Below are 25,726 nucleotides of genomic sequence, written 5' to 3' on the forward strand. Positions count from 1 at the left end.
CTGTCCAGACCTGCTCTCCTGTCCTACACTGTAAAAAAATGTCATAAAACAGCAAAAATCTGGCAGCAGAGGTGCTTAAAAATGCTATAAAATGGTGGAATCCTGTAACGTTCAAAAAGTCTTTAAAAAAACAATTAAATAATGGCAAATCTCTGTTCAAAAAGATGCAAGAAAATAAAGTCTAATCTTACAGTCAAACTAAAAATAAGAAATTACTATTTGTAAAAATACAGATTTTTGATGTGGACTTTATTTAGACTTTTGGCCTGTTTTTGTGATTTTACCAAATTCTGTAAGTTAACAAAACATGGAAAATCTGTAAAACAACACTTTTTTAATCCTTATTATCATTATTTTTACCTCAAGTAATGTCAAAAATAATTACATTTTGCTGATTTAAATAATTTTTATTTAAAATGTATGTACATATATATTTACAGTCAAAAAATAAGTCATAAAAGAAGTATTTTTCATAAGTATTTTTCATATCTATCTATACACACACACACACACACACACACACACACACACACACACACACACACACACACACACACATATATAAGCATTATTAGTATTATTATTATTTACATTATTTGCAGTTTGGCCTGTTTTCTTCGGGTTAGCATATGAATAAATACTTTTTTTTCCCCCTGCAATTTCACTAGATATTATCTGTAATTTAATAAAACAAGCTGTAAAATACCATTTTTTTTGAAAATAATTTGCATTTTTTTAATCTTTAATTAACATAATTTTAATTGAAATAACTGCAAATGCCTGGAAAACAAAGGTATTTTTGCTAACTTAAACAGATTTTTTGTAAACATTTGTTAAAGCTTTATTTTTTTTTACAGTGTACTGACTTTTCTTGCGATCACATGTCTGTCTGTCGTCTCATTGTTTCTTCAGCTGCTCTAAATGTTTATTGAATCCAACGTTTCTCTGCTGGTTTCTTGTCTCACTTCTTCTGCATGACTGACTTCATGTCTATGATAGATTTTTGGTCCATGCTGAGGTTTTGCGCACGTCTTCTTTTTTCCTTTAATACTCAGCACTGTTCTGTTGGGACACTTGTTGCACTAATGTCATTGTTTGCTTCCATCTTGTAACCTTTCTGCACTGACCTGTCTGAGGCCTGGTTTTTACTCCGGTCTACTTCCTGTTTGCTGACCTTTCCCCCTCTGCCTTCCTCTCTTGCGATGCTCTTGCCGTGGTAGCCGAGGGAGCGTGACGTTGTGAGGAACGTTCGGTTGGTGAGTGGCGCCCGGACGTTGGCGGCCGCCTCCTCGGGCGCAGCATGTTCACCTGCCCAGGTGGCTGCTGGCTCGTTGCATGATGACACTTCCTGTTTAATGTGTTCAGCATCGTCTTCCTCATCGTAGCCGGCAGCAGAGAGCAAGTTTACATCTGAAAAATTACTGTAGGGATTCATTTAAAGGGGTTTAATGGCAGGAATTTAAGAAATAAAAGTTAGATCTTTCAATTAAAAGCAGGTTCAGTCACTGTTTTTGATAAAGCACATTTAAAACAACAGTCAAAGCACTTTACAGTAAGAAAAACCTAATGATTTAAGGTTCAAGAGCTTTTATTGGTCACATCCTCATATAGTTTGTGCAATGAAATGCAAAGTGACATTACAATAAGACATTTTAAAAGGGAACAGTTCTCTAAAAATGATTCAGAAAAAAAGTCACAATTTCATAAAAAAAAATTAAATAATAGTAATAATTATGAGTTGCTGGTGTTTCTTATATAATATTTGTGTTGTGATTTTACCTCAGTAATTTACATATTTGGGTTTAAAACTGTACAAAATAGTATAGTGATTCATTTAAAGGAGTTTTATGGTGAGAATTTTAAAAAAAGAAGTGGAGTTGAGAGGTTACATATTTCAAATTAAAAGCAGAAAAAGTCACTGTTTTTAATCTAGTACTGTTAAAACAAGAAAGTGCTTTCCAGTAAGAAAAAGATAATGATTGAGGAGTTTTTATTTGTCACATGTTCATACAGTTTGCACATTTTAAAAGGGAACAATTGTTTAAAAATGATGCTGAAAAAAGTCAAAATTTCATAATAGTATTAATAAGGAAGTAGAGAGCTTCAAGCTGAAGTTACTGCTGTTACTTCTATAATATTTATGGTGTGATTTAACCTCAATAATTTACATATTTGGCATTAAAATCCCACAAAAACTCTATAAAATGCTACTTCTGAATGATTCCTGTAATGATTAGCTTTAAAAGTGGAGCTGAGAGGTTAAATATTTCAAATTAAAGGCAGGTACAGTCACTGTTGATAAGGATTCATGTTCATACAGTTTGTACATTAATAAGACATTATAAGAGGAAACAATTCTTTAAATTCAGAAAAAGTCACAGTTTCATAATAAGGAGTTACTGGTGTTACTTAAACATTATTTATGGTGTCATTTTACTTGAATAATTTGCATATTTGGGATTAAAACCCTACAAAAACTCTATAAAATGCTACTTCTGAATAATGTAGTGATTGATTTTTATTGCCATTAGTTTTAAAAACTGGAGTTGAGAGGTTAAATCTTTCAAAATAAAGGCAGGTAAAATCACTGTTTTTAATCTAGCATGTTTAAAACAACAACCAGAGTACTTTCCAGTAAGAAAACATAATGATCTATGGTTCAAGAGCTTTCATTTGTCCCTATGTTCATACAGTTTATGCAGTGAAATGCAGAGTGATGGTACAGTAGGACATTTTAAAAGGGAACAATTCTTTAAAATCTATTCAGAAAAAAGTCACAGTTTCATAAGAACAAAAATAATAAAGAGGTAGAGATCTTAAAGCTAGAGCTTTATTGCAATTAGTTTTAAACAGTGGAGCTCAGAGGTTAAATATTTCAAATTAAAGGCAGAAAAAGTCACTGTTTTTATTATAGTACATTTTAAAACAACAGCCAGTGCATCGAAGTGGTTTTATATAAGAAGAAGAACAGGACTACTAAGTTATTTATGGTGTGATTTTAACTGAGTTATTTTCATATTAGGAGTTAAAACCTATTTAAAATACTGTTTTTAAAATACGAAGGCTGAGACCCCGCAGTGTTATTAGTAAAGAAGAATAACTTAATTAATGCACACTGTAACAGAAAATAAAAATAAATTAAATTAAACAAATCCAGGAAAGAAAAAAACAGTGACTATCTGGCAGTAAGGGTGCCAGAAAAAAAATATTGAAATGTAGAATGATAGAAAACTGTGAAAACAAAGCATAGAAATCTCTAAAGTAATCCTGTTTTTAGCTGATTTAAATACAGTAAAACAGTGTAATTTTATACTGTGAAAGTATTACTGTTTGGGAATAAGAAGTGAGAGTTTAAGTCTAAATAATTTCTGTAATTAATTTACATATTAGGCATTAAAACCTACAAAAATCCTATAAAATAATAATTTATCTGACTATAATAATGCTGAGACCGTACAATGTTAGAAATTATGGGGAATAACCAAACTAATGGGATAATATCGCTAAAACTTTACGGTTTCATAAATCATGAAACTTAAAGTAACAGCACAGCAGTAGAAACCATGAAGATAAACTAATTTAAATTAATATTCAAAATTAACTAAGAACAAAAAAGAAAACTATAAAATAAAACTCCCAAAATGCTCCTGTGAAACGACTTTTTAATTCCGTGGGGATAATCGACCAAAAAATAAATAAAAAATCTGCACATTATAAAGAAAATGTTCCTCAGAGCTCTGAGAAAGTCTGCCTACTAGAATGATTAGCCTATAAATGAATTATAAACATAAAAAAGCTGGTATTTATAGCAGATTAGATTATTTTAATCTCGTTATTTTATACTGACAGGATAACAGCAGACTTGGAGCAGCTGCTTGAATTAATCTGATTCAGAAAATAGAATTTACATAAGAACTATTCAGAAAAAATAGTTGATCTTTGATACTCCAACTGCTGTTTGCAAAGTTAATATCTGACTGTTTGGAGAAAATCTGTGACATGATATCTAAAGCTGTGTTTCTGTAAAGTGTTTTTATTTTACATATTTTTAAGTATCGCATTAGAAAAAGTTAATTAAAACATCAAAATTTAAGAAAACCATCCCCAATTTCACAGTTTTTACACTTATTTCTTATTATTTCACAGATATTTGCTGTTATTTTAAATAACATTCTGCATGTTAAGGATTTAAAATTTGGTAAAAACATTTTTAAAATGTTATTTTACACTTTTTTGGGGTTAAATTACAGATTATTAGGTATTAATTCAAATGTCAACCTGAATAAAACAGGTTAAACGATACATAACATCAAAAATCTGTGTTTTTACACAGAGAAATTTGTTCTTTTGTTGTTTTTTTAAAAAAAATCACAATTCTTAAAGATATAGTTATTTTATTTAAAACGATTTGAGATAAGAATTATGCCTATTGAGGATTGAAAATCAGTAATTATTTATTTTAACCGTTATTTTACAGATGTTTATTGAACTCTTCAGAAAAAGAGCGCTTGATGTCATAAGGAACCATCTTTTCTGAATTTTACCTGACTAAGTTCCGACATAAACATTTCACTCACATAATCGAAGATGTTTCTGTTTTTAAAATTACGATGTTTGTTTTTATTTGAGAGTAAATTTTGAAGACTTCTCCCTGTTTTTCTCTCGTAGATTGACAAAAATGTCTTTCTTTTTCTCTTTTTCAATTTTTTTTTCAGTTGACAAACAATTTTTGTGTTTTGTCCTTTTGCTCTGTTAAAAGAAAAAAGACAAGTTTATGTTGAATTTATGTATTTTTTTGCATATTTACATATAGCATAAGAAAAAAATGAATGAAAACTGCCATAAACTTCCCGCAATTTGACAGACAACTTCTTACACTCACTTAAAGTTGTTTTTTTTAACTTTATTGAAAAGATCTAATGTGTATAATGAGAGATTAAAAACAGTTTTTTGATGTTGAGTTTTCAATCCTCATAACTAATCGGTTGTGTTTTTGTCAGTTTCAGACAGAGTAAAGGAAAAATTACAACCTTTCTGAAGACATTTGTCTATTTTTCTCTCATATACGAACAAAGATTTGTTTTAAACATTCGTCAAACATTTCCAACTTCTTCTACTCTGTTAATTACAGCCATGTAGCCTTTAACGCCACCTTCTGGTGACACTATAAAGCTCAGTTTATTTGTTCCAAACAAACAGAGCTAATTAGACATTTTCTGTTTAATTTTGATGTTTTCTCCTCAACAGTTAGATGGAAACATGGCTAATTAGCTTGGAGCTAAATAAGTTAAACCCAAGAGTCTCCATTAGGTTGGACCAGTTTAAAGTGGTGAAAACATGGGGGTTGTTTCCATCATTGCTAAAAATAATGGATTAATCCTAATGAGCTGTTGATGTTGCACCACAGATTCTTTGACTAGTTGGAGCAAATCATCCAATTAGTCAATCTACAGACTGCAGCCCTGTAATTGTGACTTAACAAACGACATAAAATACATTTTGTGTCTTTGAAAGTCATTGAATAGATAAGAAATGCCTAATAAAATGGTTAATTAAAGGTTTTAAACGTGTAAATCTATCGGTAAAGGTTTAAACTGAGCCTTCTAGGGTCAAACAAGAGCTACAAGTGTTGGGTTCCTTCACTGTATTGAAAGCAAAGTCCAAAGTTTCATCACTGCAAGCTGATATGTTGACTAATCCTGCAACAAAGTTTGACGACTGGCTGAAAGCTTACAACTTGGAGCACCAATGCATGTCATGACCATCACTCCTGGGGGGTAAACGTCCTCTGAAAGTGATCGATTGGACTCTAAAATAGTAATAAAACATCACTAATCAGTCATCAGTGGAGGTGTAAATGAAGATAATTTGCACCTGATGGGGTGCAGGGAGGAGTTAGGGCTCGGAGAGAAGGAGAGTATCGACTGATGACGGGGAGAATCACTGTTTCTCATCCATTGTCATGCTTTCACCTGCAGACATCTGGCCGGGATGCATCTCAGGGTCATGTAGGGTCGGATCTGGTCAAGGTCCGGCCAAACGCTTTGATCACAACCACGCACAATTTGAATCTCACTTCAAATTTGCCATCTTTTTGTTTTTCTCCAGCCCATGACTGTAGATGTGTAGAGTAGATTAGACCTCCGAGACAGACAGCTGTTCCTCGGTCATGGGGCTTTGCTGTTCATCGAAAACACATGCGTTGCCTTCGCTTCATGTTCCGTTTCTTCTCGTCTCTTGCAGCCGCGGGAAAAAGGCCGAATGCGCTTCCACAAGCTGCAGAATGTACAGATCGCCCTGGACTTCCTCAAACACAGACAGGTCAGTAAAGAGACGCAATGATTTTAATGCATATTTATAATAAAGGAGTATTTTCATGTTGGTTTTCTCTGTTTTGAGGTTTTTGCTATGCACAGTTTTTTGTTTGATTTGAGGAAACTGCAAAAATTCAGAAACTGTGCTTCTAAAAAAAAAAAGCTGTAGCTGAAGTCGTGTCATCGTGCAGCTCTGCTCTGCTCACAGAGCTCCTGCAACACATATAACACTCCTCTCATTCTGTCAAGCACCACCTGAAATGGGAGCTGGAACACCAGTATGCCATGCTGTAATAATTTCTAGTAAATGAAGCTGGGTAGTCATGTCTTTCAAATTTAAGTTAAAATGCAATTTGCAAAATAAAAGAAGAGGGTAATCTTTAAAAAAAAAATGCTATAATATATGAAGCTTGTTCATCCCAGAGTTCAGAATTGGACAAAAACAAAACTTTTCATTCTAGAAACAACACTAGTCATTAGTCAGCATCAGTCAACATCCTATACAGCATTACTGAGTGGTATTACAGATTGTAGGAAAATGTGATCAAAACTTCAGAGACGCCGCCTATAATCTCTCTTCGTGCACCAACACCCTGTTCCCAATGCTCCTGCCACACCCATAACACTCCCAGGAAGTAGAATGATGTCAAACATCATCTGAGATTGGAACTGAAATGTCCTAAACTGTGTCAGAATGGCTTCCAATCAACTTGAATTACCAGTGGGAGTACCCGTGTTCCATCGGGATATATTTAAGGTTGTTCGTCCTCGGACACCTCAGGACGTTACAGTAGAACTCTGTCCTGATGGTGCACAACCATATAAATGTTGAGGTAAACACTGAGCAGCTCCTGGTGTTACTGTGAAATCTGCTGTTTCTTCTCTTGGTGGTAGCTGAAGATCCACCTCTGGTAGCCAGGGATGATCCTCCAAATGAGGGTTTTAGGATTACTTTCTGCTCTGGTTTGAACTCCATAGTGAAATCGCAAATATGAACCTACCTATGTTCACAAAAGCATGTGCTGCAAAGGTCCTGATAGGGGTCGCCCAATAAAGCCTAAAGTCCTGACTCATGGCAGTTCTGATACGTGTCCTCAGGCGTGTTTTTGGAACTAAATGGTGGTTTCGCCTGCCAGCATCGGGCAGCTGATTGGTGTTCGTCTAGGCAGAGTCATGATAGATGATTGACTGATGCTCCAACAGGAAACCAATACAGGCTACACCCTCCTACAACCGCACAAATACTGGCTGCCCCTGGCTGGAAAAACGTTTAATTCATGGCCTGTATTCTTTTGGGTTCCCAACATGGCGGCTTGTTTGGAAAGCTTGTCTTCCATTGCTAAGTTAGTTGACTGAAACGTGTCTCTGAAAGCATTTGAGGTGCGAAAGACGGCACACTGCTACTGAATCTGCCTTTATTTTAAATCAACAACTGCAAATTTAGAACTTTGTCAGGAGTTCAAGAGGCAATAAGTTGCCCTGGACACCCCTGATTTGCATACAACAGCGAAAACCTCAACTTTCAGATGAGGAGCTGGAAACATGATGCATAGACAATGAATGGGAAACCATTGCAACCACAGTAACAAGACCAGTCTCTGAACTTTTCGATCGCACATCGTACAAATTCGGCATTAGTTTCTGTCCACAGCTGCCTTCAGAAAACTCTTCAGATTGAATCTGAGCTTTTTAAATAAACTAATGAACTGTTTTTTATCCATCAACCTTCAGGTCAAACTGGTCAACATCAGGAACGATGACATCGCAGATGGAAACCCCAAGCTGACCCTGGGCCTGATATGGACCATCATCCTTCACTTCCAGGTAACTGCTAGTTTTATTGTAAATTACCAGAAGATTTCATTACTTAAAATGGATTTACTTCCATTTCGATTTGTATTTCCCGAGCACCATGTGGGTGTTTCCCACCTCCATTGAATGACTTACATGCGTTTACTTTGCTTACATTGGAATTAGTTTGCTTCCATGTCAAGATTCTTATCCCGATGTTGACTCTGCAGTTATAATACAGTACAATCCCACAGCCAGTCACTTCCAAATGGGTTTTATTGGACATTTGGTAGCACTTAGGCGTTTATACACAACCTCTCGAGTCCTTGAGAAGACTAAACACTGAAAAAAGCTATTCATTCATTTCTGAAGACAGATGTCCACAAGCCAGAGAAAAACTTTTTTTCTTTCTTGTGGTGCAGCTCCATAACTTCTATCTAAATGTGGAGGTTTCCCTCAAACAGGGGCTCCTTATTATGTAACATAAACAGTATAAAATTGCTCGAACCGCCTCTGGCAGCAGCAGCCAAAGTGGAGGAAGGCGTTCGTCAGTGGGCAGATGTGTTCCTGATGTTGGAGTATCCTCTACTGGAAAAAGGAGTGGGAGTGCTGGGAGATTCTTTGATGCCATAATGACGGTTGTGTTCTGTGGGATCCTTTTCCTTGTCACTCAGCGTGACTCAGTGGTTCCCATGAGGAGGAGACGTTGCCGTGGAGACTCAGAAAACTTAAAAACTGCAGAAACGAACCCTCACCGCTGCCGCCTGTCGTAAAAGTCGACAGTTTTGTTTGTTTTTTCAAGCAATAACTTCATGTAATAACACTAAAAACTTCAATTTAGATGCACTTCGTCATCTGGCAGCTTTTATTTCTGCAAAACAGACGCAGATTTGTTTGTTTTTAGTCACCGCAGACAATAGCGAGCTTCCTCTGAGCTCCCCAGGTGCAGCTTACAACTAACCGATGCTCAGGTGATTGTTTTAATAAAAGTAACAGAAGAAGAATCTGCGAGGGCGGAGGTCCAGTTTCCATCCATAATCTGAGTCATTTTGTGCTCACGTCGGAGACCAAGCGGTTTAAATGTGATATGACATTTTAAAGACAGCTTTTGGCAGTTTTTGTTCCTCCGTATACCATTTTTGAGCCATGCTGCATTTATTTTTTTGACCCGGCATGTTTTATTTTACATTCAGTCTCCCTTCTGCTCGATTTAAACACAGCCTGCAGTTCAACTTCAAAACTGCAGAAACGAACCCTCACCGCTGCCGCCTGTCGTAAAAGTCGACAGTTTTGTTTGTTTTTTCAAGCAATGACTTCAAGTAATAACATTAAAAACTTCCATTTAGATGCACTTCATCATCTGGCAACTGTTATTTCAGCAAAACAGATGCAAATTTCTTTGTTTTTTAGTCGCCGCTAACAATAGCGAGTTTCCTTCGAGCTCCCCAGGTGCAGATGCAAATCTTTTATTTTTGGCAATTTTTTGGAGCGAGTCATGTAGAATACAGTGATTTTGGTGCAACATGACATTTTTAAGCCATTTTTTGTCTGTTTTTGTTCCACTGTGTGCATTTTTTGAGCCGTGCTGCATTTATTTTGTTGTATTTTACGTTCAATCTCCTTGCTGCTCGATTTAAACACTGCCTGCACTTCAACTTAAAATTCTAATTCATAACTGTTCATAACTGTTGATCACAGCTGAGTAAATGTAGACTTCACAGCTGCGATGAGGACCACAGAATTTTTATTTTTTGATAGAATCTGATTAGTGCAAATGTTTGATTTTTGGCACTTTTTTTATAAACAAGATGTAGAAAAAAATAATTTCAACAAAATATCACAGCTATAAGACAGTTTTTGGCTACTTGTCAATGATAGAAACTCGTGTGACACATGATGCATTCAAAGACTGTAGGAAATCTGACAATTCTGTCTGTTTTTATAGTTTTCAGGATTTGCAAAAAAGAGCAGACCTTTCAAACATAGCAGCAGGTTTTGGGACTCAGAAGGTTAAAGAAAAGAGTTTCTGCTGAAGGTTTCCTCTGATTGTTGCAGCTTTTAACAACTTGGCTGAGTTATCGATGCTCAGGTGATTATATTTTAATAAAAGTAACAGAAGAAGAAGAATCTGCGAGGGCGGAGGTCCAGTTTCCATCCAGAACCTGAGTCACTTCATGTCCACGTCCACGTCGGAGCGCCAGGGCTTCCCTTTCAGAAAGGAAAATAGCAGGAGGAAGAAATGCCGTCTTTTTTCCCTCCTCCACCCTTTCCTGTAAAAAAACAAAAAACAAAAAAAAGAGCGAAATCATTAGTTCTGCTCTGACTCATTGGCATGCCCCAAAAAACACTGGAAATAGTCAACAGTGGTCATTAAGCAGCCCTGCTTCCAGTAAGAGACGTTCAGCAGCTCTGGAAGTTACTTCACCCTCTGATCTCTGAGCAGTTTTTAGGTTTCTGTTCCTGTCACATTTTTCCTCGCTGTGACTCATTTTTCACTGCAGTATAAAATCCTGCACCTCTATGGGAACAGAACAACCAGGACTAGAAATAGAAAGAACTCAGAAATATGTCTTCTGTGCAGTTTGACACAAACAGAATGACACAAATCATAAAGAGACGAAAGCTAACGTTGGATTTCTTTGATTATGTTACAAAAAATGAAATGACCGACATTTGTTTCATGTGCCAACAGGTGAAAAAATTTTAAAAATGAGGCTCCAGAAGTAGAGAGAAGCAGAAAAAAGTCCAAAATGAAAGTAGAATTTTTGCAGTTGTTTGTTTTACAGAACTGAAAAAGAACTGTAATCAGCATATGCAACATTTTCCTTAGTTTCCACAGGCGTTACCAATAAAACTGAGGCTCCGTGTGCTTTTAAAGCAATTTAATGAGGTCTGTTTACATTTTTACAGCCTCTACAAACTTTCACTCCACTCTGCTCCTCAGCTGTAGAATGATGAATGTATCTTCTAACAACGACATAAATCACAGAAAAGACAAAAAGAAAAGTTGAATTTCTTGACATGTCCAACATTTTTCCAGGTCTCCACAGGTGTTACCAATGCCAGAAAAAACCAAGGCTCCACATGTTATAGATATTTAACAGTTTATAAGAACCCTGACAGACTTTTTGTCTCTGCTTATCATCTGTAGAAAGATGTTTCACCATGCTGAATGTATCTTCCCACAACTTGCTCCTCCGTTCACTGTTTCTGAGTCATGCTGCATTTATTTTAATTATCAAACATGTTTTGTTTTGTTTTGTTTTTTTTACCTTCAGTTTTTCCTTTCACGTGAAATTGTCTGAATTCTTGTTACACAACTGTTGGTCACAGCTGAGTGAATGATGGCTTCACGGTTGCGATGAAAATCACAGAATTTTTTTATTTTGTGTAGAATCTGATTAGTGCAAACTTTTATTTTTTGCAATTTTTTACATGAAACATGTAGGAAAAAGATAATTTCAAAGGAATATCACAACTGTCAGCCAGTTTTTGGCAGTTTTTCAATGATGGAAACTGGTGAAACACACATGGTCCATTCAAAGACTGTAGAAAATCTGACAATTCTCTGTGTTTTTGTAGTTTCTAGCTCTGATAAATGGTGGGATTTTAACGTTTTCTTAACAAAAGCAGACCTTTCAAACATACCAGTAGATTTTGGGACTCAGAGGGTTAAAGAAAAGAGTTTTTACCGACGGTTTCCTTTGATTGTTGCAGCTTTTTACAACTTGTGCATACTTTGGCAGAGACCTCCGCCCATCTGGAACGAATGCAGACCAAAACAAATACTGAGGACTGTTCAAAGCATGGTGATTATAGATAGGATGCAGACGGATTAATGCAAACAGTCACACCGGCTGCCAAATCTAAACACTTAATTCATGTTTTCGTGTCCAAACTGAGTTAAAATTCACCTGAAGGTGCGTCGATCAAACTAAAGCTGTTTAGTTTCTTTACTGTCGTGAGAAAACGTTTGTGCAGTGTGTTTCTGTGACTCATAGCAGAGCCTCGCAGCTATAAAATAGTCTGCTGTTGAAGCTCCAACATTCATCTGCGGCTGCCAGAGGATTTACTGAAGAAATCAGTCTGGAACTTTTTCATAACTCTGTCAGATCGACGTCTCATTGGCATCTTCACTCCTATGATTTCTGTTTTGTAATCACAAAGCATCTCTGTCTCCGTCCAAAACAGTGAGTTTAATTGAAATCATGTGTCCTCGGAGTAAAAGTTCTGTTTCCCCGTTTAAATGTGACTCATCTGGAGTCTGGAAGAAATCAGCGGTGAAAGTGGAAAGTTTTCCTTCGCCCTTCAGCTCAAGATTTAATTTATCAAAGAAAAGATTTAGATGAGAAAAGTAGCTTTCCCATGAAACTCTTTTAACAAATTTAACTGTACGCTGTAAAAAAAATCTGGCGGCAGAGTTCCAGAAAAGACATTAATAAACAGTGGAATACATTAGAGTTCAAAAATAGTCAAAATATGTGAAAATATCAGCAAATACCTGTAAAATAATGAAATGTTTTGGTCATTTACATTCAGCAAAACTGTAATTTTAAAGTCACACATTGTTAAAACACAAATTACCATTTATAAAGACACGGGTTTTTGATATGAACATTATGTAATTGTTATGTTTTACCCTATTTTTAAAGTCAACATCTACATTAATAAAAAAAAATCTGTAATTTTCCTAGATATCATCTGTACTTCAACAAATTAGGAAATACCTGCAAAAAATCTTTTAAATGATTTTGCTAGTTGTCTGTAATTTACCAAGACAACGAAAATCTGTAAATTAACAAGTAAAAAAAAATGTTTGAATTTTTTCATTCTAGTTCTAACAATAATTAATAATACATATCTGTAATGTTTTTTAAAATATAATTTATAATTAATAATAGTCTGTAATTATTCTAAATGTTTTAAGTAATGAATTAACAACTATAAAAAAAATACCTTTTATTTATTTATTTTTCATGAAGACATAATTTACCGTTTTTAGGGTCAGTTTAAAAAATTAATACTTTTTTCTGATGTAAAACCAATAAAAAAGTGTTATTTTACAATCATGCTTGTTTTTCTGTGATTTGACTTGAAACGTGTAATTTACCAAAAGAAATAAAATCTGTGAATTAACAAGATTCCAAATATTTCTTTTTACTTATTTAAATTTTTTTAATAAAACAAAAATAAATAAAAAATTATTTAGAATTTTTCATTCTTAATAATAAACAGCAAATATCTGTAAAATGGTTATCTATAAATAAATATAAATGTTTTAATGACAATTAAAATAACAATTATTAAAAATACAAATTTTTTATTTATATGAGGACATAATTTACAGTTTTTTAAGGGTTAGTTTGTAAATCAGTACTTTTTGCTGATATAAAATCAGTGGAAAAAAGTGTAATTTTACTGTCACGCTTTTTTTCTGTGACTTTACTTGATATCTGTAAATTTACAAAACAAGAAGAAAAAAATCTGTAAAATAACAATCAATTCTTAAAAATATAAATCATTTACAGGTTAAAAACTGTTAAAAAATTCTGTATATTTTTTTCACAACATATTCCTTAACTCTTTCAATAATAATGCTAAAAATACAGTCTTTTATAAGGATATTGTTTACAGTTTTTTGAAGGTCAGTTTGTGAATTAATACTTTTGTATGATATAAAACCAGTTTTAAAAAAAAAAAAAAAAGCGTAATTTTACAGTCAGGCTTGTTTTTTTCTGTGATTTTACTTGATATTGTCGGTAAATTAACAAAACAGGAAGGGAAAAAATCAGTAAAATAACAGTAAATTCTTAAAAATAGAAATCATTTACAGGTAAAAAAAAAAAATGTTAAAAATATTCTATTTTTTTCACATTGTTTTCATGCTAGTTGCTAATCTTCCAGCTACATAATGTTGCCTCTTTACGCTTATTTTGATATTTTTACTGTGCATTTTATTTGAAAGACACTTTTCTTGAAAAGGAACAAGAACATTAGAGGTGCAGCTCTATCAAACAAACAGCTGAAACCTGCTAAAATGAGAATCTGTGCAGGATATTTTACATGAATTAAATGAAAATACACTTCCCTCCTGGTCCTGGTCTCCTGCAGATCTCCGACATCCAGGTCAACGGTCAGTCGGACGACATGACGGCCAAAGAGAAGCTGCTGCTGTGGTCCCAGAGGATGGTGGAGGGATACCAGGGTCTGCGCTGCGACAACTTCACCTCCAGCTGGAGAGACGGGAAACTCTTCAACGCCATCATCCACAAACACAGGTGAGACTAAAGCTCACGCTGAGGGTTTAAAGAACAAAGAAGCTCAACTAATAAACAGCAAAAAGGGTTAAATACACGATAAACTCAACTATTAAACAGCAACAAGGGTTTAAATACAAGATAAACTCAACTATTAAACAGCAAAAAGGGTTTAAATACACGATAAACTCAACTAATAAACAGCAAAAACGGTTTAAATACACGATAAACTCAACTAATAAACAGCAACAAGGGTTTAAATACACGATAAACTCAACTAATAAACAGCAAAAAGGGTTTAAATACAAGATAAACTCAACTATTAAACAGCAAAAAGGGTTTAAATACACGATAAACTCAACTAATAAACAGCAAAAAGGGTTTAAATACAAGATAAACTCAACTATTAAACAGCAAAAAGGGTTAAATACACGATAAACTCAACTATTAAACAGCAAAAAGGGTTTAAATACACGATAAACTCAACTAATAAACAGCCAAAAGGGTTTAAATACACGATAAACTCAACTAATAAACAGCAAAAAGGGTTTAAATACACGATAAACTCAACTAATAAACAGCAAAAAGGGTTTAAATACACGATAAACTCAACTAATAAACAGCAACAAGGGTTTAAATACACGATAAACTCAACTAATAAACAGCAAAAAGGGTTTAAATACAAGATAAACTCAACTAATAAACAGCAAAAAGGGTTTAAATACAAGATAAACTCAACTAATAAACAGCAACAAGGGTTTAAATACAAGATAAACTCAACTAATAAACAGCAAAAAGGGTTTAAATACACAATAAACTCAACTAATAAACGGCGAAAAGGGTTTAAATACAAGATAAACTCAACTAATAAACAGCAAAAAGGGTTTAAATACACGATAAACTCAACTAACTCACAGCTGATGCTTTTAAAATGTGACTCCAAATTACTGAACACATGATAAAGCTGATGTAAACTGATTGGAAATGATAAATAACAATTTCAACTGTTTTAAATATTTTCTTAATTTTGTTAAAGACAATATTTTGTTGACTGTTATTTTATTTTCCTGTTTCATTTAAATATAATATGATAATTATACTTTTTTGTGCTGAAAATTTAATCATGTTAATTTTATATTTTAATATTTTTTTGCTGATATATTCAAGTGAGTTAAAAATGTAATTATATTACAGATAGTTTATATTATTTCAAAAATTAGTGATATCAAGGACTGATAAATGGTAAAAAAGACTATTTTTTAATTCATTTTCTTTAATTATATTATAATAATTAGAATATTGGTTTATAATTTTATTTGCTGTAAATTTTGTAATTTAAAGTTTTTTTCAAATTTATAATATTAATTTAATTTATTTATATTATATTGTATATATATTTATATTATATATGCTTTTTATTTTGCAGATATATTCAAGTCATTTAAAACTAGAATTATTTTACAGATAATTTATATTATTTGAAAGAAAAATTTTGTATATTAAAGACTGAAAAATGGTAAATAATATGTGTTAATTTACAAAATTTCCTTGTTTTGTGAAATTAAAGACGATATTTAGTAAAAATTACTGAAAAAAGTAGCGACCGATGAACCGCAAATAATTTTTTAACTGTTATTTTCCTGTTTTGTTTAATTGTAGCATTATTGTATTTCTGACATTATTTAATCATTTTATTTACTTTTTAATTATATGCACATGCAATTTTATAAACAGCTAAGAATAGAATTATTTTACAGATAATTCATGTTAAATTTAAGATAATATTTCCTAAAATTAGAGAAAAAAAAGGATTATTTTACATGCATAGCCTCAGTCAGAGTCAATAAACTCGACTAATAAAGTGCAGAAAGTCATAAATGTGATTCCAAATGAGCTGTGAGGCAGAAAGCTGATGTTACGTTTGGATGAAACCTGCCTGGACGTGGACCTGCAGCACCAGAGGACAGGAATCCTTTAAAGGTCTCCGCTGTGACCTCCTGCACAGCTACAGCTCATCTTGTTTGTCTTCTCTTATTTATGGCCCACGTTCAGGAATGTGGAGCTCATATCGGAGATTTAAACTCGACCTGTCAGGACAAAACGGTGATCAGCTGTAAATCAGAGCTTCAGAAAAACGTCAGGAGGATCCACGTTTCATTCATTCACTCACTCATTCACCCATTCATTCATATTTAGGTTTATTTTAACTCAAAATATTTCACTTCAACCCAGACATTTAGCTTTTAGGAGCAATATTTAACTTAGTGTGTAGTAAATTTATTTATAGTAACTTAAACTCAAAAATCACTGTGAAATATCAGCATTTGTTACTGCTTTATCTGTAATTTTTGTTTTATGTTATGTTACATATTTTTCTTTAATTAAAGTTATTTTTGCTTGTTAAATTCCAGTAAAATCCTGAAAAATAAACCTATAAATTTGCATGTTAACCTTAAAGAACAGAACAAAACCATAAATAATGTCAAAAATATGGATTTGTATAAATTGTAATTAGTTTTGATTTTTTTATTTTTACAATTTTTGATCTCTGTTGTCATTATTTTACGTATATTTGTCGTTAATTCAAAGAACATGAAAAATGACAAATATTTTATTTTAACTGGTATTATTTAGATTTACTTACATTTTTGTATATATTTAAATAAGCAAAATTTATACTTTTATTTTGGAAATTGATGTATATTAAGAGTTGAAAAATTAGCTAGATTATGCATGGTATCCAGTGAAATTGGAGAAAATTTGTAATAATTTAAAAACTGCATCTGATGTCCTCATGGTTTTTTTTTTATTATTATTATAAACAGTAATGAGTTCTTTTATGACTTTTGACTGTAAAGTTACACAGTTTCACTGTATTTAAATCAACAAAAAACATTATTTTGGAAATCTATGTATATTAGGTGTTGAAAAAAAAATTGAACTGTCATTTAAAAAAAATCAAATTGGTTGAAATACTAATAGTATCCAGTGAAATCAGACAAAAAAAGTAATAATTTATATATTAACCACAAAAAACAGGCCAGGACTGTATATAGTGTTCTCAGAAAAAAACACATAAATAATAATGAATTATTTTAAAACTTTTGATTGTGAAATTACAAAGTTTTACTGCATTTAAATGAGGAAAATATATATATAATTGTACAGAGTTTGCTGTAATTTAAAAGAAGAATATGTATAGTAAAGACTGAAAAAATGGTACATTATTTCTCAAATTGTTGTTTGCAAGAAATTCTCAAAAATCTGTATTTTTCTTTAATAAACATTAATCTGCTCTTTTAAAATGTTTGACCATAAAATTAGTTTTACTCCATTAAACATATCTAAAAAATATTATTATTGTACAGATATTTGCTGGTATTTGAAAAAATGTGGATATTAAAGATTACAAAAATAGTTTATTTGTAGTTTATATAATTTTTGTTATTGTTATTTTACAGATTTTCCCATTTTTGTTAAATTAAAAATCATAACTGGTAAAATTGTTTACATGTTAAACCAAAACTCCAAATAATATCCACATAAAAAATATAAAAAATCTATATCTTTATAAACAGTAATCTGGTTTTTTACACTGTGGCCATAAAATCACATTACTGTTACTATTATTACATTGCATAAAATCAAATTACTGTATTTAAATCATCTAAAAGCATCATAATTATGCAGATATTTGTTGTTTTTTTTGAGTTTTGTTTTTTTTTTTTACAGTGCAAACTATAAACTATTAAGTGTTGTTCAGAAAGTGATCATATGTGTCTCATCCTGTCTGCTTTTCTGCTGCTAGGGTTGCTTTAAAACTCTAAAAATGAGCCTGATTTGATTGTGAAGCTGCTTCTAGATGATAAATGAGGAGGTCTCAGCCGTGATTCTGCTGCTGCTGCTGCTAAACAGAATTAAGTCGTCACAGAAACATTCCTCCGCTCCTCCTGCAGCATAATCACATTCTCTCTGCCTGCATGTGTTTGATTATTATGTTCTGAGGAGTCAGATGAGGCCAGACTCGCTCCCGTCGCTCCTATTTCACAAGCAGTTCCTCTTTTATTCTCCACAAGCGTCGAGGAACTCGGGCGGACCGCAGCTGCTGAGGAAACGGGAGGGTTTTTTTAAGAAGCTGCTGAAGCTTTCAGGACTTTTGCTCTCATAAACATGCATTCTGGGTGGAGCTGTGGGACGTAGAGCTGGGGCTGGCATCGCTGTGCCTCTTCTGTGTGTGTGTTTGGCTGTGATTCGAGGGGAAAGGCTGCCCTGGAGCTACGCTGAGCGGAGGCTTGGCAGGTCGGAGCAAAACGCTGCAACGCTCAGAGCTCCGCTGTAGATTCCTTCGGGGTTGGGGAGGAGGAGGATGTGTGGAGAGCAGCTGAAAGAAGAGAAGCAGATTTAAAGAGCAGCTGGAGCGACGGGAGGATCCGACATGACTTCATAGCTGCGCTTCTTTTTCCCTCTAAAAGCTCCACTTTTCTGCAAGAATGTACAACCTGAAGAGAAAGTTCCACTCCAAGCGGCGTCTGAACAGCGCCTCCAGCAGCACCGCCGGCTCCGTCAGCGACCTGGAGGACCGGGTCATCATGCTGTGTGAGGACATCCCCCACCAGAACTACAGGACCCGGTCCCACAGCGAGGAGCCCGAGTCCGGATCCGAGTCCCGGGTGGTCCACCTGAGCAGGGACCGGCCGTCCTACCGGCAGGCCTGCTACGTCCAGAGGGACAGGGACAGGGAGAGGGAGCCGACCCGGAGGGAATACTACGTCCAGAGGGTGGTGCAAGTGTACGGAGCACATTTACTCACTTTGGTCTGATGCAGAAGGCGAGCTAGAGATGAAGAGTTAGAGATGATGAGTTACAGATGAAGAGTTAGAGATGAAGAGTTACGGATGAAGAGTTACGGATGAAGAGTTAGAGATGAAGAGTTACGGATGAAGAGTTACGGATGAAGAGTTAGAGATTAAGAGTTTGAGATGAAGAGTTTCAGATGGAGAGTTAGAGATGAAGAGTTTGAGATGAAGAGTTTGAGATGAAGAGTTACGGATGAAGAGTTAGAGATGAAGAGTTATGGATGAAGAGTTAGAGATGAAGAGTTTGAGATGATGAGTTTCAGATGGAGAGTTAGAGATGAAGAGTTTGAGATGAAGAGTTTGAGATGAAGAGTTTGAGATGAAGAGTTAGAGATGAAGAGTTTGAGATGAAGAGTTTGAGATGATGAGTTTCAGATGGAGAGTTAGAGATGAAGAGTTTGAGATGAAGAGTTAAAGATGAAGAGTTAGAGATGAAGAGTTAGAGATGAAGAGTTAGAGATGAACAGTTAGAGATGATGAGTTTGAGACGATGATTTTTTATCCCCTCAGAGCTCTGAGATGCTCCGATCTTGTCACTGCACGTCGTCAGAGACCGTTTATGTTCTTGGCAAAGTGTCTTGTTTGTATTTAAGCTCTTGATCAGGGGAATTTGAGTTTCCTAAAGTCGTTGTTCTTGTCTTTGCTTCTTCTTTCTGGTCAGGAGAAACACGCTACCGATAATCAACCTGCCTGCAGCTACTTAATCAACAAATATGTAAATATATTTCTAAATAATCCTCCAGCAGCTTTGATTAATTATGCAGATTTCAGCTTTTCTGTCTGTATTTTACTTTAACTGGGATTTTGTTATTGGTATTATTTAGATTAAATTATATTTTTTGCTTTAAATTAGCAACAACAAAAAAAGCTTTATATGTTAACCATAAAGAACAGACCAGAACTAGAAATAATGTACAAAATGTAGCTTTCTGTCATTTTTAATTCACTTTTTTAAGCCATTATTGTCATTATTTTACATATATTTGTTATTATTTGAAAGAAAAATTACACATATTGAGGACTGAAATATTAGAAATTTTTCTTTAATTGATTTTCTTTATATTTCTTTATATTTTTTGCTCTAAATTTGAAAACAAAGAAAACTTTGTTATTTTATTTACTTTTTTTTTTACAATGTTTGATCTCTGTTGTTGTTATTTTATATCTATTTGTCATTATTTTATTTTATTATTATTGGTATTATTTGAATTTATTTACACTTTTTTTGCTTATATCTTTAAATTAGAAAAAAAACAACAAAGAATAGGCAAAAATTTTAAATGAAGTCAAAACTCCATATTTCTGTAAATTTTAATAAAAAATTTTTTAATTCTTATTTTATGTTATTTCAAAGAAAAATTATGTATATTGAGTAAAAAAATAGAAAATTTCTTTTATTGTAATTATTTGTATTTATTTACATTTTTGCTTATTTCTTTAAATTTGCAAAAAAAACAACAACAAAAATTTTATCTTAATCTTAAAGAACAGGTCAAAACTATAAATGTCAACAAACTATACTTGTGTTTTTTTAATTTAAAAAAATCTTTATTGTCATTATTTTACATCTATTTGTCATTATTTCAAAGAAAAAATATGTATATTAAAGAGTGAAAATTGAGAAATATTTCATTAATTGGTAGCATTTATATTTATTTGTATTTTTTGGCTTTTATATTTAAAATAGCCAAAAATAGATTTTTTTTTACAATGGTTGCTCTTTATTGTTGTTATTTTACTTTATTTCGAAGAAAATTGTGTATAGGAAGGAGTGGAAAATTAGAAATATTTCTTTAGTTGGTAGCATTTAGATTTATTTACATTCTTTGCTTATACCTTTAAATTAGCCCCCAAAACAGCATTATTTTGGAAATTTATGTATATTAAGTGTTGAAAAATTCTAAATAATTTTTTCAAACTGTTATTTGAAAGATTTTCTATATTTGTTAAATTACACATAATATCCAGTGGAGTCAGACAAATAAAATATAACAATAATTATTTGCTAACTGCAAAAAAAGGCCCAAACTATATGTAATGTCCTCATAAAAAAAAGAAATTCTGGATAGTAATTAATTCTTTTACAACTTTTAACTGTGAAATTACAGTTTTACTGTCTTTAAATCAGCAAAAAATATTATTGTTGTACAGATCTTTGCTGGTATTTGGGAAAAAAATCTATATTAAGGATTAAAAAATAGTAATTTATTTTTTAAAATCATTATTTTACACATTTTCCCATTTTTTGATAAATTACAGATAATAACTAACCAAAACAAACAAAAATATATTAATTTAGATATTAAACCAAACACAAAATTGTAAATAATGTCAAAAATCTATATTTCTGTAAATTACTATTATTAATAATTTTTACAACGGTTGATCGTACATTTCTTTATTGGCGAAAAATTCTCTATATTAAGGATTGAAAAATGAGGAATTATTTTTCTATATACTTATTTTGTTTATGGTATTAATTATATTTTTATCTTTTATATTTAAATCAGCAAAAAAGATCTTTATTTTGGAAATGTATGTATATTAAATGTTGAAAAATGATAAATAATTTTTTAACTGATATTTCAACGGTTTTGTTTAAATATTTGTTAAATTGCAGATAATTTCCACTGAAATCAGAGACAAAAAAGTCTAATAATAAACTAAAAAAACAGGTAAAACTGTATATAATGTCTTCATAAAAATAATAAAAATTTTACATAGTAATGAATTCTTTCACAGCTTTTGACTGTAAAATCACATAGTTTTACTGTATTTAGATCATCAAAAATATTATTGTTGTTCAGATATTTGCTGGTATTTGAAAAAATATATATTGCAAATTTTAAAAATAGTTTATTAGTAGTTTGTATTATTTTTTAATTGTTATTTCAAAGTTTTTTCCACTTTTTGTTCAGTTGCAGATAATAACTAATAAAAATCAGGGAAAAATTTGTTAAACACATGAACATTTCCTGCTCTTCCATCTTGTTCCTGACATAAACGGAATATTTGAGGTTTTAAACAGTTGTTTATTCCAAAGTAATGATCCGACCACAGGACTCTGGATTCTGGGAAAATGTTACGAGGCATTTTTGGACGTGTTGCTGAGAAAGTGGTCGACTCTCAGAACCTCAAGCTGTTTCATTTTTCTGGTCACATTTTTCCTCACTGTTGGCTCGTTTTGCTCTCTGTGTCTCCATGGAAACAGAACAAACATGACTAGTAACTCAGAAGCGTCTTCTGTGCAGCATCACAAAGTTATAATGCCTTGAATCGTAAAAACGACAAAGCAGAAGTTGAATTTCTGTGATTAATTATGTTACAGAAATTCAAAAACCTGCAGTCAACATGTCTGACATTTCTTCATGTGCCAACATCTGTTCACAATACGAGAAAAAATGGAGCCACAGCAGCAGTAGACAGATGTTTCACCATGCTGGATGTATCCAACAGCTGGCTCCTCTGTTTACCGTTTCTGAGCCATGCTGCATTTATTTTATTCATGCTTTTTGTTTCATTTTCCTCTAAATCTTTCGTTTCATCATCGCTCTGCTCTGTGGATACACTGCCTGCAGTTCAGCTGAGAAGTTTTTGAATTTTGGCAAAATGACTGTCGGTCGCAGCTGAGTCAATTATGGCTGCTTGTTTACGCAGAGAAATAAAGAATTTTTTGTTTTTAAAGAATTTAACTTATGTGAAGACTTTATTCAAGAATTTTTTTTGGAAAGAGACATGTTGGATAAAATTCTTTGAATGCATTATCACATTTTAAAGCAGATTTTTGGCCGTCTTCTTGTGATGGAAACACGTGAGACATTTACTGACTGTCAGAAAGTTGTAAATCTGTCAATTTTTTTCTTTTGTTTTACAATTTCTGGCTCTGATAAATGGAATGTTTTTGGTGATTTTCTTAAACAACAGCACCACCAAAAAACTTGCGTTTGAAACCTGCCTTGAGGCCTTCTGATTTTTTGTCATGTGAAACAGAGTTTTCTGTTTTTTTGCAGGATATAATTAGTGGAAATTGTGGATTTTTTGGTGAATTTTTATAGAAATATCACAGTTTTGCTGAGGAGCACAGATTTTTTTTTTTTGCAAAATCTGGTGCAAACTGTTTATTTTTTGGTAAATTTATGAATGAAGCGTAAAATAAATATATTTTGATTAAATATTGCAATTTTAAATTTATATTAGGTTGTGTGATCAGACAGAACCAACATAGTATCTCATGTGGTGCATTCACTGACTGTCAGAAAGTTGAAAATCTGTCAGTTTTTTCTTTTTTTTCGCAGTTTCTGGCTCTGATAAATGGCATGTTGTTGGTGATTTTCTGAAAAAAGATAAGCTTTTCAAACCTTCTTGAAACCTTCAGAATATTTGTCAAATGCAACAGAATTTTCAGGGGTTTTTTCAGGATCTAATTAGTGGAAATTGTTGATTTTTGCTGACAAGCACAAAATTTTGGGGATATTTCTTACAAAATCTGGTGAAAACTGTTCTTTTTTTGTGCAAATTTGTGAATGAAACAAATAGAATAAATAGATTTTGAGCAAATATTGCAATTTTAAACTTAGATTAGGTTGTGTGACCAGACAGAACCAACATAATGACTCTTGAAAAGTTGAAAATCCTTCCAGTTTCTAGCTTTGGTATCAAATTTTGGAGAACATGTTTTTCCAAGCTGCTGGTGGGTTTCAGGTTTCAGACGGTTAATAAAGAAGGAAACTGTCACATTGAGCTCTGACTGCTGCCCTTAAGATGCAATTATCTTGTTAAAGAAAATGGAAGAATTGTCAGGAATAGAGATGCTGGGCTGCAGCCTGGAGCTAACAGTGATACTGACATTTTTCAGACGTGACTGAACTGAAATCCTTCCTGACAGTAATCAGTGCTAATAGCAGCCCACTTCCACTGTGACTGACCCACAGACCCACTCTGATCGACATGAGCCAGGTGTACCGGCAGAGCAACCAGGAGAACCTGGAGCAGGCCTTCAGCGTCGCCGACCGGGAGCTGGGCGTCACCAGACTGCTGGACCCTGAAGGTGAGTTTACAGAAAAACCCTCTACAGCCCACGTTTCCACAAACTGCTGCTTTTAGACGCGTTCTGACAGAAGAAAAACCTTCACATTACCATAAATCATTAATAAGTCAACCACAGAGTGGGAATTTTAGAGTTTTTAAGAGAGAAAAGTGTCATTTTGCTTCAGTTTTTCTACATAAACTGCAAAGAGAATAAATCTGCACGTTAACAATTCTAGTTTAGTATTTATTTTCTGCAAAACACAATTTTTGCATAGAATATATTAGATTTTACATATTTATTTGATTTAATTTAATTTAAAAATTTTTATTTGTTGTTTCGTATAAGTGCTGCACAATGTTAGATAAAACTGTGAGGTTTTTTCTACAATATGATCACTGCAAATAGAGCAAATCTGCACATTTATAGTGATTCTAGTTTGATATTATCTTTTGCAAAACAAAGTTTTATATTATTATTTGTGCATTTTACTTATTTTAACATTTTGATGCTTGCTCTGTATTAGAGCTACGCAATATTATTTTAAAAACTGAAATTGTGATATTTTATTTTGTATTTGTTTTTATTTGTTTTATTATTTGTACTATTATTTTATTTATTATTAATATTATTATGCAGCTTTTACATGGTATTTATAATTTTACATTTTTACATGGTATTTGTAATTTTATTTTTTTAATTTTATTTATTTTTTCATGTTATTTATAATTTTACCTTTTTTTACCATTTTTTCACATGGTATTTATAATTTTACTTTTTTGCGTGGTATTTATAATTTTATTTGTTTAATTTTAATTATTTTTTCATGTTATTTATAATTTTACTTTTTTAACAGTTTTTTTTCACATGGTATTTATAATTTTACTTTTTTATTTTACTTTTTTTGACTTTGAATTTTAATTATTTTTACATAGTATTTATAATTTTATTTTTTAATTTTCTTTACATGGTATTTATAATTTTACTTTTTTCATTTTAATTAGTTTTTATATGGTATTTATAATTTTACTATTTTTCAAAAAAATTTTACACAATATTCATAATATAATTTTAATTTTTCTAATTTTATTTTTATCTTTTTTACATGGTATTTACTGCAGTTTTGCACAGATGAGGGCTTCCCTGTCATTTTTGTTGTATATTTTGTTGTATTGTTGGAATTTTCCTGCAATATGAAAAAAATGATGGATTTTCACCCGATTAACTTGGATAATTATTTGAAAAGAAGTTATCATCCTAGAATGACTTGGAAGATTTTGTAGAAAAGTGCATGTGCATCAAAAAACCAAAAAACAAATAAAAACAGCTGAAAGAAGCTGTTTGGAACCTTTTTTATTTGGTCTAACACTGTGAAAGACATCTAAAATAGTTTTCTCATTCAGTTTCTTGTACACATTTGAAGCCTGGATGTCAATAAACTCAGTTTCTTAAAGTGTAAAATAAGAACTCGGTACTTCTCAA

The 25,726-nt window shown here is 32.6% G+C and overlaps 1 protein-coding gene across 34 annotated transcripts in view; it reads left to right on the forward strand.

Moving 5' to 3' along the window:
* Positions 1-25,726, forward strand: part of pleca (plectin a) — a 198,315-nt gene that overhangs the window by 133,437 nt on the left and 39,152 nt on the right. For 24 of the 34 annotated variants that reach the window (XM_035948473.2, XM_035948475.2, XM_035948474.2 and 21 more), the window contains 5 exons: positions 1,221-1,256; positions 6,244-6,321; positions 8,046-8,138; positions 14,217-14,383; positions 24,150-24,265. In XM_035948473.2, the coding sequence (XP_035804366.2) occupies positions 1,221-1,256; positions 6,244-6,321; positions 8,046-8,138; positions 14,217-14,383; positions 24,150-24,265 (490 nt within the window). Of the gene's footprint in view, positions 1-1,220; positions 1,257-6,243; positions 6,322-8,045; positions 8,139-14,216; positions 14,384-18,493; positions 19,152-24,149; positions 24,266-25,726 lie in introns of those variants that run through there. The other 10 variants (XM_035948476.2, XM_035948477.2, XM_055018051.1 and 7 more) reach the window with 2 other exon arrangements.

Source organism: Amphiprion ocellaris, chromosome 15, assembly GCF_022539595.1.
Source record: "Amphiprion ocellaris isolate individual 3 ecotype Okinawa chromosome 15, ASM2253959v1, whole genome shotgun sequence".
NCBI lineage: Eukaryota > Metazoa > Chordata > Actinopteri > Pomacentridae > Amphiprion > Amphiprion ocellaris.